Raw genomic sequence first — 13,011 nt, 5'->3', positions numbered from 1 at the left:
GCTCAGGGAATCAGAGTGTGGGAATGACTGATGGCCAGGAGGGGACACGGAGCCAGGGGGCCTGGGGTGTGGGTCAGTGGTGGGGTGCTTGCCTGGAATCCACCAGTGCAGGGCTGGGGGTGTGCTCTTTTGGCATGCATATGGTCCTGGAATCCATCTGTGGTACAGCCTAAATACATAACAAAAAATATGAGGGGGCTGGAGAGATGTTCAGTCAGTAGAGGGCTTGGGGCACAAGCATGAGGCCCTGAGCTTAGATCTCCCATATAAAAAGCCACGAGTGGTACCAGCCCTGGGGAGGAGCCTGGCAGCTCAATGACCGGCCTGTGAACCCGGTTGGTTGACTCTAAGTGAGAGATCTTGACTCAAAAATAAGGTAGAGAGGAAGACATCTGACGTCAACCTGTGGCCTCTACACACACACACACGTGTACACATACGTGCTCATGCAAAGGTGTGCACCGACGGGATCACAGAGAAGGGAAGGAGAAAGGCAGGTGTGGTGATGTGTGGTCCATCATCCCAGATCCTTGAGAGGCTGAGCCTTGGGGATGTAGACTAGCCTGGTGACTCAGTAAGACACTCGCACAAGTAGTGGGAGGGGAGTGGGGGAGACACAGCAAAGGACAGATAGACATGGAAAGGGACAGAGAAAGATGCAGTCAGGAAAATCTGACTCTAGCCAAAGAGATGTAGAGATGAAGAAATACAGTGAGACCCAAAGAGAGGACATTCTGTCACCACAGCAGTCAAAGAAAGACCCAGAGAGACCCAGAGAGAGACAGGTGATGGGGCAGGAAGCTCTGTGGGCTGTGACCTTTTGTTCATTCCCCTGCTCAGGACTCTGCTGGCCCTGGGCTGCCATGTGGGCATGGCTGACGAGAAGGCTGAAGACAACCTGAAGAAGACAAAACTCCCCAAGACGTGAGTGTGGGTGGGCCTGCCTGGGGAAAGGCTTCACGGGGAGGTCTAAAGAGACCACAGAGCCATGTGGTGGGGTAAGGTCATACGGTTCAAGGGTTAGGGTGCAGTCTGTAGGGTCAGGGGTCAGGGTCAGAAGTAAGTTGAGGATGAAAAATTAGGAGTTCCGGAAAGAGACTGAACCAGGAAGGCAGGGTCAGGAGCGGCCCTGAGAAATCTAAGGTGGAGTCCAAGGTCAGAGGTGGAAGGCGAGAGCCAGAGGTTGCTGGAATTATGAGTAGTCAGTCCTGGGATGGTGAGTGAAAGAATAGAAATCCTGAGTTCAATGGTCAAGGATTTCAAAGCCAGGTGTTTAAGAGTGATTGGTCAGGCTGGGCGGTGGTGGCACATGCCTTTAATCCCAGCACTCAGGAGGCAGAGGCAGGCAGATCTCTGTGAGTTTGAGGCCAGCCTGGTCTACAAGAGCTAGTTCCAGACAGTGATTGCTGTTACACAGAGGAACCCTGTCTTGAAAAACAAAATGAAACCAAAACAAAACAAGTGATTGTTAAGAGTAAGAAACCCCAAAGCTAGATGTGAGAAGTCACAAAGTGTGGTATCGGGGTCAAAGGAAAGATTCCCAAATCTGGGTGCCGTGGTGCACACTTACCATCCCAGATTTCTGGGCTGAGACAGAGCATCTGTGAGTTTTGGGTCATCTGGTCTATATAGTGAGACCCCATCTTCAAAAAGAAACCACAGACCCCCAAAAGGAGCAAAGATAAAACTCCTTGTGTCAAGATAAAGAAATCTTGCTGGTTCAGAGCACTGGGTGCTCTTCCAGAGGACCCAGGTTCAGTTCCCAGCACCCACTTGGAGGTTCACAGATACCTGTAACTCCTGCTCTATGGAAGCGGATATCCTCTTTGGGCCTCAGACACTCACTCAGAAGCACACACACATACAAATCAATTTTTTAAAAAAGTACATTAAATTTTAGAAAGTGAAGGGGGTCGTGGAGGCCAGTAGCGCCAAGCCCTGTAGGTAAGGGCTCTTGCCATCAAGCCTGATGACCTGAGTTCAATCCCTGGAACTCACAGAAAGGAGGAAGGAGAAAACTGACTCCACAATCGTGACCTCCAAGTGCTCTATGGCGTACTCAATCCCCACCCCACACACATGAACACACAATAAACAACAGGGCTAAAGATCTTAGGGTCCTGGGACAGGCCAAGATTCCACAGTCAGCCCAGTATAGGTGGTACACACCTTCAATTCCTGTACTCGGGAGGCAGATCTGTGAGTTCAAAGCCAGCCTGGTCTACACAGTGAGCCCCAGGCTAGCCAGGCCTACACAGTGGACTCTCCTATCTGCAGGTATATGATGAGCAATGGCTACAAACCGGCACCGCTAGACCTGAGCCACGTGAGGCTGACGCCTGCACAGACAACCCTGGTGGATCGGCTGGCAGAGAATGGGCACAACGTGTGGGCGAGAGACCGTGTGGCACAGGGGTGGAGCTATAGCGCCGTGCAGGACATCCCTGCACGCAGAAACCCACGCCTCGTGCCCTACCGCCTGCTGGATGAGGCCACCAAACGTAGCAATCGGGACAGTCTCTGCCAGGCTGTGCGCACCCTGCTGGGCTATGGCTACAACATTGAGCCACCTGACCAGGAGTCCAGTGAGTGCTGACCTCTGTCTCCACCGCTGCGCTTACCTTGACCTTGAACCCTGACCCTTGATCTCTGATCCAGTCAGCCTCAAGTGGTTGACATTTCCAATCTTTAACACTGAGTGGACTGATCAGAAGGTTGATAAGCACTGACCCTTGCCCTCATTTGTGACCCTTACCCATCATCCTTATCTTGACCCCAGTCTGACCACTGACCTTGATCTGACTCAGTGTATATGTGGGCCAGGACCACAGTGGTGAGCTGTGGGACCATGCCATGTGCCCAGTGAGTGCTGACCTCCACATTTGACCTTTAACCCCAGTCCCTGCATATACCTATATAACATGAAGCCACTCAAACAAGGGACCAAGGACTGCATTTCTAACCCCTAGCCATAACTCAGTCTTTCACCAATTCCAAGCCAAGCCTTGACCCTAAGACTGACTGTTGTCCCCAATCTCTCCCTCCCTCTCCCTCTTTTCTGCACACTTTGTTAGTTTGTCTTCTGAGGAAGGGTCTCAATAACTGAAGCTAGCCTGGTACTCATTATGTAATCCAGGCTAGTCTCCTGCCTCAGCCCCCCTGTACTGGAATTATAGGTGTGCCTGGCTGTGATTATAATAATTTTCAAGATGTCTTGTGTAGCCCAGGCAGGTCAGGTGAGCTTCCAACAGGTACAGCCGAGGCTGGCCTTGAACTCCAGATCTTCCTTGTGACCCTTTATTTGTTTATTTTGGGGGGCAATTTTTTATTGTTTTTTTTTTCTCCTTCCCTTTCTCTTTCTGTTTTGAAACAGGGTCTCACTATGCAGCCCTGGTTGGCCTTGAACTCACAGAGATGCTCTTGCCTCTGTCTTATGAGTGCTGGAAGTGAAGGCATGGGCCACCATACCCAGCATAGTTTGCCTTTATTCTTGAGAATTTCATACATGTATACAAGGAAAAGACCCACCTCACTATCCCCTCCAGCACCCCTAACGCCCCCAATATGCTTCTCCTCCCAACTCCGTGTCCTCTTTTATTTTCTTGACAAGTCCAAGTCCGCTGAGTGCTGCTCATGTATGTCCCTGTGGAGCATGGGAAATCCGTCAGTAGCCACACATTCAAAACACTGATGCTGGGCATGGCGGCTTTACTCCCAGCACCGGGGAGTTAGAGACTGATGAGATTTGTGAGTTCAAGGCCAGCCTGGTCTTTATAGGAAGTTACAGGCCAGCTAGAGCTACACAATGAGACCTTGTCTCAAAACTAAACAAAAACCCCGAGACTGTGAAGGCCCTCAGTTTTTCCGGTCTCTCCTCTCTTTTGACATCTAACCCTAACCCTACTCTAATCCACTTCCTGCCCAGCCTCTTCACCTCTGCCTTGCCTCCTCTGTAGGTCAGGTGGACAGCCAGTCTCGTGGGGATCGGGCCCGCATCTTCCGGGCAGAGAAGTCCTATGCAGTCCAGAGCGGCCGCTGGTACTTTGAGTTTGAAGCAGTCACCACAGGAGAGATGCGAGTGGGCTGGGCAAGGCCCGAGCTGCGACCTGACGTAGAGCTGGGAGCTGACGATTTGGCCTATGTCTTCAATGGGCACCGAGTGGGTACCTCCCTGGGCTCCATTATGTCAGCCCGTGGTTTCTCCTAGTTATGCTTTCTTGTTTTGTCCGGGGGTACCTCATTGTTCTTTGATCCATGCATGTATCATACTGTTTATCCACGAATCCACCCACTCACCCTGTCTCCCATCCATACTATTCACCATCATCCATCTGTGCCTTCTTCTTCTTCTTCTTTTTCTTTTTTTGGCAGGGTCTTTCTGCGTAGTGTTAGCTTGTCCTGGAACTCACTACATAAACCAAGCTGACTTTGAACTCACAGAGTTCTATTTACTGCTTCCCAAGTGCTGGGATTAAAAGCATGCACCACCATGCTCAGGTTTTTTTTTTTTAATACAGGATCTTGTCATTCACCCTTGAAACTTGTTATTTTGCCTCAAATTCATAATTCTCCTGCCTCTGGCTCCTGAGTACTGGTATTACAGGCACGAATCACTGTGTCCAGCAGCATCCATCTTTCTGTCTATCCCTCCGTCCATCTGCCCATCCATTTATCCATCCACTCCATCTTCCTACCCATTTACTTATGTGTGCATCTCACGTTTCTTTCTTCCTTCATCCACCAGTCTCTCCATTCTCCTATCCCCTTTCCCATCCAGCCCTGTACCAAGCTTCTCCATCCATACCATTATCTCTTGGTTCCGGGAACCTATGGGTGTGTGTGGAGGATTTGCATAGGCCCAGTTTTCTTTCTGTGCCTTCGCTTATATGCATCCCAAGCCCTGCAGCGCCACCTTGGTGGTCTGTATGCCCCTGCCATGGGCACAGTAGGAGGAAGCAGGCAGAAGGAATGGGGTAGAGACTAGAGACAGATTCCTGGATGCAAGTGTGGGAAGATGGAATTCTGTGGCTGACCTTCTGCATGTGTCTCCCGGCTTCCTCTGTCTCCCTTTCTCTGTGTGTCTCTGCATTGTATGTCCTGCTCTCTCCTCATAGGGCCAGCGCTGGCATTTGGGCAGTGAGCCATTCGGACGCCCGTGGCAGCCAGGAGATGTTGTTGGCTGCATGATTGATCTCACGGAGAACACCATTATCTTCACCCTCAATGGCGAAGTCCTTATGTCCGACTCAGGCTCGGAAACAGCCTTTCGCGACATTGAGATCGGAGACGGTGAGAGCTGAGGCCCCTTTGGTTCTCCCATCTCCCGTAGTGCCTCCTTCCCATGGATGCCCACTAACCCCACTTCTGTCCCTTTCCCTCAGGCTTCCTGCCCGTCTGCAGCTTGGGGCCTGGTCAGGTGGGCCACCTGAACCTGGGCCAGGATGTGAGTTCCCTGCGGTTTTTTGCCATCTGTGGCCTCCAGGAAGGCTTCGAGCCCTTTGCCATTAACATGCAACGCCCAGTGACCACCTGGTTTAGCAAGAGCCTTCCTCAGTTTGAGCCTGTGCCCCTCGAGCACCCCCACTATGAGGTAAGAACTGGTCCCCATTCGCATGATGATGATGATGATTCTGTGCTGCTGAAGCTCCAACACGGCATGGCACATGCTAGATGACTTCTTTTTTATCTTTTGTGGTGGTTTCAGTGATTGAACCTAGAGCCTTGCACATGCTAGGCAGGTGCTCTACCACTGAGCCACACCCAGCCCCTCACTGGGGGATTCTAGGCAGGGGCTCTACCACTGAGCCACGCCCCAGCCCCTCACTGGGGGATTCTAGGCAGGTGCTCTACCACTGAGCCACACCCCAGCCCCTCACTGGGGGATTCTAGGCAGGGGTCTTACTGCTGAAATACATGTCCAACCCCCTAGAATAACAATAATTCTGTCCACCCTCCATTCTTCTTTTCACAATTCTCTTGTTGCTCTCTCTTCTATGCACAAATGTTGTAGAAGGAGTTGTCCGCACAATGGGCTCCCAGAGTTGCCTTTTTTTTAAAGAACAGCTTCCGCAAATGACTTTCCGACTTCATCTATAAAACAAGAGATGGGGGCAAAGAAAATCATGATTAAATGACCCCAGTGGAACCAGCTGTGGCACAGTCCTGTTGTCCTAGAACTCAGGAGCTGAAGGCAGAAGTTCAAGGCCATCTTTGGCTACTTAGAGAGTTCGAGATCAGCCTGGGTGACATGAGACCCTGTCTGTCTCAGAAATTCAGGGATGAGTAAGGAGAGGGAAAGGAGGGACACTGTGACTCTTCACCCTAAAGCACTGCGGTGTGCGTCTCTTCACAGCTACGGCATGTCAGAGAGAACGCAGGGCAGTGGTTGCCATGAGGAGACCAGACACTGGCACACTGTGGCCTAGTCCCCAGCCAGCCTATATTTAAATTTTCTCAGTTGTGACTCTCATTTCCCCCATGTTTTTTTCTGAGCCAGGATCCACTGCAGACTCACGTGCTACGTTTAGTGGTTAGGTTTCTGTGCAGGATGTTCCTGATGTTTCTAGTATTTATGTCTTTAAATACATTTTTGAAATATTTATTTATTTTATTTGTGTGAATGTTTTGTCTGGATGTATATCTCTGTACCATGTGTGCCTGGCACCTGTGGAAGTCAGATCCCATGGAGCTAGAGTTACAGATGTTTGTGAGCCTCCTGTGTGTGGGAGCTGGGAATAGAACCTGTGTCCTCTGCAAGATTAGTTGGTGCTCTTAACCATAGAGCCATCTCTCCAGTCCTGACTTGGACATTTCTGAAGACTACAGGTTTTGCAAAATGTCCTTAAATTTGGGTTTTGGAGATATTTTATTATAATCAGGTTCATATTATATAGGTATGTGTGTTCTGTAGAAATATCACAGAAACTAAGTTGTGCCCTACCTTGTATGAGGTTGTTATATCTTTTTTGTTTTTAATTTGATTATTCCATGTCTGGGTGTTTTGCCTGTCTGAATGTCTGTGCACCTCTTGTGTGTCTGGTATCTATGGAAGGCATAGAGTCCCTGGAAGTGGAGTTACAGATGTCTGTGAGCCGCCATGTGGAGGCTGGGAACGAAACCCAGGATCTCTGGAAGAGCAGCCAGTGTGTTCTTAACTGCTGAGCCAGCTCATGTCTCCAGCCTGGACGTTGCTCTAGCTTATTGTCCTCAGCCTTCTGTACCCTGTGCCATGTGTTCTCAGCTTTCTGTACCCTGTGCTGATTCTCTGCCCGCCATTCCCATAGCATCAAGCTGTGTTATATGTTGTATGTATGTAGAATCAGTGCGGACAACTGGATATCACAGACAGTAGAGTCAGTGCGGACAACTGAGTATTGCAGAGACAGTAGAGTCAGTGCAGACAACTGGGTATTGCAGAGACAGTAGAGTCAGTGCGGACAACTGGATGTCACAGAGAGAGTAGAGTCAGTGCGGACAACTGGGTATCACAGACAGTAGAGTCAGTGCGGACAACTGGGTATCACAGACAGTAGAGTCAGTGCGGACAACTGGGTATTGCAGAGAGTAGAGTCAGTGCGGACAACTGGGTATTGCAGAGAGTAGAGTCAGTGCGGACAACTGGGTGTCACAGCAGCGAGAGTGAAGAAACCAGAACGAACCTCACAAACACAATGCAGAGTGAGAGAAGTCAAGTACAAAAGAGCGCAGGCTGTGGGAGTCCATTCATAGAATGTTCTGGAACAGGCCAGGCTAATGGGTGGTGTGACAGAGTTAGAGGTGTGTTACCGGAAAGGAGTAACACAGAGACAGTGCTGGTGTCTTCACAGAAGTCACAGGAGGGAGTCTTGTTGTCGGGGAACAGTGGCAGAAGAGAGTTCCTGAGAGAGGCGGGAAAGAGAGAGAGGGGAAAAATGGGTTTTGTAGGCACAGTTTGGGGTGAATTCTCCAGACAGTGAAGAACACAGGGCCAGGTAAGGATTTGGTACTTGAGGAGACAACGCCACTTCTGCTGCCTGCGGATTAATTTCTAGAAAATCTATGAGAAGCCTGGGTTGGTGGCACAGCCTGAGACCTAGCACTCGGAAGGCTGAAGCAGGAGGCCAGTTTGAGGCCAGCCTGGGCTACATGGCAAGGCCCTATCTCATAAATCCAAGGGCTGGAATGCAACTCAGTGGTTCATCATTTGTCCAGCATGTACACGGCCCTGGTCCCATCTGCAACAACACATGTGCATGCACACACGCACACACACATGTGTATACATACACACACACTTCCTTGAGAATCTATCTTGACCACATGGCACACACAGGGCTCTTTTGGGTCCTACCCTTTATTTAAGCCACACTGGCCAAATGGTTCCCAGGAATAGATCCATTTCTCCATTTGGGCGCTGGGTACACAGGAGTGTTCAGTCTGTAGAAATCCATCGTGATGCCATTATAGTGTTCATACCTTCCTAGTGAGCATCACATTTCCTCACACTTTCCTCCGGGGAGCCTCCAAACTCTGAGCCTCTGAGCTGCGCTCTCTGCAGAGATCCCCTTAGGATCACAGGAAGGCAGACCCTCAGTGTGTTTGCTGATGTGTTTCTAGCTCCTAGAACAGTGCCTGGCACACAGTGGGTGCTCCTGAGATATTGATGGTATGGATAGATGATGTCCAGATGGGTGGCAAATACATGGACCGATGGATGATGTGTGGAAGGATGGTGCCGCACAGATGGGTGTGTGGCGTATGTATGTATGTATGTATGTATGTATGTATGTATGGACGTATGTATTTATGGACATATGTATGTGTGTATGTATGTACGTAGTATGTATGATGCATGAACATGGGTGGGTGCATAGGTGAGTGGCTGGCTGATGAATGAGTACACAGGTGGTTGCATGGAGTTATGCATTGAATGCATATGTGGGCACCTTACTCTGGTTCTGAAAATTCCTCTAAGTGATGCCAGTATTGGACCAAGCTGTTACTTTTCAAACGGCTCAGAACTTGGCAGAAGGCTGATAGCATTCCTCAACCAAGCCCTCTTCACCCAGAGGAGAGGTTACCGTTTGATAATTTCCACACAGGAGCCCAATAGGGACTTCACACGGAACCATGTTTAGGACCAGAGGCCTGGCCTAGTTCACAAGCCTGGCTCAGAACTTCTGCCTTCCTTCCTCTCCCAAGGTGGCCCGCATGGACGGCACTGTGGATACACCTCCCTGCCTTCGCTTGACCCACCGCACCTGGGGCTCACAGAACAGCCTGGTGGAGATGCTGTTCCTCCGGCTGAGCCTTCCTGTCCAGTTCCACCAGCACTTCCGCTGCACTGCAGGGGCCACGCCACTGGCATCACCCGGCCTGCAGCCGCCTGCCGAAGATGAGGCCCGGGCGGCAGAGCCTGATACTGACTATGAAAACCTGCGCCGCTCAGCTGGAGGCTGGGGAGAGGCTGAGGGGAGCAAGGAAGGAACTGCCAAGGAGGGGGCACCTGGAGGCACTGCCCAGGGTGGGATAGAGGCCCAGCCCACCAGGGCAGAGAATGAGAAAGACGCTACCACTGAGAAGAACAAGAAGAGGGGGTGAGTCTAGACTGGGGCTAGCATGGGGCTCAGGGTCTGTTTAGGGATCTCCAATATGCAACTTCAATAATTTAAGAAGCCTCCATTGCACCCAGAGGGGTCTGTGTGTGCTAAGCGAGGTCAGAACACAGAGAGATCTTGTCTCACACGAATGCTGTTATTTCCCAGTGATGCCGTCGTTTTCACAAAGTGTGAAACTGGAGAACACTGCTACACAGCATGGGGGATGCTGTTATCCCCGAGTGTCTGGTGGACCCCAAAGTGCTTAATGGATGTCATTAGCCATGAACACTAATGGGGGCTTCCTTATCCTGTTGGAACTTACTGTACCCCCACCACGCCTCAGTGGACACAGAGTGGCCTTCTAAGTTGGGATCCATTCTGTGTCTCCAGTGTGACCCCCAAAACTAACGTTAGCTAGATGGAGTGGTACACGCCTTTAACCCTAGTACTCCGGAGGTGGAAGGAGGTGGATCTCTATGAGTTCAAGGACAGCCTGGTCTATGTAGTGAGTTCTGGGCCAGCCAGGATTACATAAGTGAGACCCTGTCTTGAAAAAACCCCAACAAACAGCCAAAACTGAACTAACTTCAAAGAAGGCCTTTAGAAGGTACTGGATTGAAAGAAAATCTACTTCCCCCTGTTATGATAGTGACTTCCAGTTCAATAGAACTCTGTCTCTTGGATGTTGTTTAGGGTGGTGGAGAGCTGTGGTATCTAGTACAGTCGGAGGCGGCTGTTGCTGGAAGAGCCCACACAGCGTGTAGTGTGTAGACAGTGGACACGATGAAGATTTGCTAACAAGGCATGGTGGCTTCACCTATAATTCCAGCACGTGGGAGGTGAAGGCAAGAGAATCATAAGTTCAAAAGCCAGCCTGGGATATGCAGAAAGAACCTACCTCAAGAACAGGCAAAATGTGAGCCAGGTGGTGGCATCCCAGCACTCTGAAGGCAGAGGCAGGCAGATCTCTGTTGAGTTTGAAGCCAGTTCAGTCTACAGAGTGAGTTCCAGGACAGCCAGGGCTATGCAGGGAAGCTCTGTCTCCAAAAACCAAAAAAACAAACCAAACAAAAAAAAAAAAAAAAAAAAAACAAAAACCCAGGCCAAGTATGTTACACACCTATTATCCCAGCACTTAGGGCAGCAGAAGCGAAACTGTTAACCTGAGCCACANCAAAAAACAAAAACCCAGGCCAAGTATGTTACACACCTATTATCCCAGCACTTAGGGCAGCAGAAGCGAAACTGTTAACCTGAGCCACATAGTGAATCTAGACCATCCAGGGCTATGTAGTGAGACCCTACCTCAAAACAAACAAGCAACATTAATTTAAACAAAAGAAACAGAAAGCCAGGCTGGTCTGGGGCAGCTGGCTCAGTCAGAAAAGTGCTTGCCTTGAAGCACAGGCTTCAGTTCGATCCCCAGAAACCACAATAAAATGCCAGTAGTGGCTGCAGGAGCTTGCAGTCCCAGGACTGGGGAAGTGTAGACAGGTAGGCGCCTATGGCTCTATGGCCAACCAGCCTAGCCTACTCAGCGACGATCCATGCCAACAAAAGACACTGTCTTGGACAGCCAAGGCTACACAAAGCAACCCTGTCTTGAAAAAACAAAGGAAAAGAAAGAAAGAGAGAGAAAAAAAGACACACTGTCTTTCAAAACAAAATGGGTGTTACTTCCTGAGGATACCCAAGGTTGTCCTCTGGCCTCCACATGCATGAGCACACATGTGCACCCACATGAATATACATGTATGCACACACATGGATGGATGGATAGATAGATAGATACATAGATAGATAGATAGATAGATAGATAGATAGATAGATAGACAGACAGACTGATAGACAGTTAAACACAGATGGCAAATGTTGATTTAGGGAACCCACTGTGAAAGAGGACCCCCATATTTCTGGTCACCCTCTTTATTTTGCTTTGTTTATATAGTTTTGTTTTTGAGACAGGGTCTTGCATAGCCCAGTCTGGCCTCGAATTTGCTGTCTAGTGAGGATGGCCTTGAACTCCCAGTTTCTTGTCTCATGTGCTCCCTAGTGCCTGTGTGTGTGCCGCCACACTTAGCTCTCAGTACATCCATAGTGCTCCCTAGTGCCTGTGTGTGCCGCCACACTTAGCTCCGGGTAACCCTCTGTAAGTGTATGTGCCCAGCATCCACAAGTACAGCACACAGCACCTCTGGAACAGACTGGGTTGGCCCAGCTGGGAATCCCTGCCCTCAAGAGGCAGACTATTAGTGTTAGAAGGAGGGTCTAACCAGGACAGATGTGGGCGACATGATGTCTGTGGTGGAGTGCCGGGGCTGGGCTCAGGAGCAGCTTCTCACGGCAGGCTCTCCTCTGACTTCCAGGTTCTTATTCAAGGCCAAGAAGGTGGCCATGATGACCCAGCCGCCTGCCACCCCTGCTCTTCCCCGACTTCCTCGAGATGTGGTACCAGCAGACAACCGCGATGACCCGGAGATCATCCTCAATACCACCACGGTGTGAACCTAGAACCCTCAGCACTGGGATCCCCTCGCCATTATAGGAAACTCCAAAATTCCCAACTCAGGGCTGTCATCCTTGTGTTTGAGATGCCCCGATGCACTGTAGAGAGGGCGGATACAGCACATGCTGATGCTGTCCTTGGAATCCCCTCCGTAGTTAGTGGTTTGAAGATGGCAGGGGGTTCAATGAAGCTATAAAGCAAACTAATGTAATTCTTAGGGACCCAAAGTCCAGAGGATAAGCCAATATAAATCAACATTTGGGGTCAACTCTAATATAAATGCAATGCTTAAGGTTCAAAAACCACTCTAATATATTCCTAGGCGTCAACATCCATAGTTCTCCCAATATGGCTTGAGTCCTTAGATACTTACTAAGACAGAAGTCTTATTCACGCTGGGCTTGCTGGCATAGGCATGTCATTCCAGCTACTTGGGAGACTGAGGCAGGAGGATCAGAAGTTGAAGGCCTGCCTGGGCTACAGAGGAGTTTCGGGACCAGCTTGTGCAACATAGTGCACAATTCCAAAATGTAAAAGGAGGGCGGGGATTGTAGCTCAGCATAGAGCAGTTGCCTATTCCTGAGGCCCTAGATTCTACCCTTAGTCCAAGAGAAGAGGGGAGAGGAGAGAGAGGCGTTTCTTAGCATTTACCACCTTAGGATCATAGGCCACCCAGGTGCCACTTGACTGAGTCATTTCACTGCTCAGTGCCCTCTAGTGGAAGGACTGTGATTCCTCATCAGGAAATAAAAGGGTAAAAATGGTGCATGCCCCTGCCCCCCCGCCCCCCCCGCTGCCCCACAGTGAGGTGGCCGGGCAGAGACTGTGGTCAGATCATGTAAAGAGCCTTAGAGCGGTAAGCTAACATTGTGAGCTATTATTTATTGTTTTGCTGTAGTCTGAAGAGGGACTCAGTTGTAGGGGTGC

General features: G+C 50.0%; 1 protein-coding gene across 2 annotated transcripts in view; it reads left to right on the top strand.

Moving 5' to 3' along the window:
• Nucleotides 1-13,011, top strand: part of Ryr1 (ryanodine receptor 1) — a 122,285-nt gene that overhangs the window by 25,618 nt on the left and 83,656 nt on the right. For both annotated transcript variants that reach the window (XM_050119297.1, XM_050119298.1), the window contains exons 23-29: nt 841-924; nt 2,278-2,585; nt 3,957-4,159; nt 5,115-5,289; nt 5,382-5,590; nt 9,181-9,575; nt 11,945-12,077. In XM_050119297.1, coding sequence (XP_049975254.1) covers nt 841-924; nt 2,278-2,585; nt 3,957-4,159; nt 5,115-5,289; nt 5,382-5,590; nt 9,181-9,575; nt 11,945-12,077 — 1,507 coding nt within the window. The remainder of the gene's footprint in view (nt 1-840; nt 925-2,277; nt 2,586-3,956; nt 4,160-5,114; nt 5,290-5,381; nt 5,591-9,180; nt 9,576-11,944; nt 12,078-13,011) is intronic.

Source organism: Alexandromys fortis, unplaced genomic scaffold (genome assembly GCF_014885135.2).
Source record: "Alexandromys fortis isolate MF-2015 unplaced genomic scaffold, M_Fortis_MF-2015_v1.1 scaffold_140, whole genome shotgun sequence".
Taxonomy (NCBI): domain Eukaryota; kingdom Metazoa; phylum Chordata; class Mammalia; order Rodentia; family Cricetidae; genus Alexandromys; species Alexandromys fortis.
The sequence above is the reverse complement of the archived record's forward strand: the minus strand, read 5'-3'. Positions and strand labels throughout refer to the sequence as shown.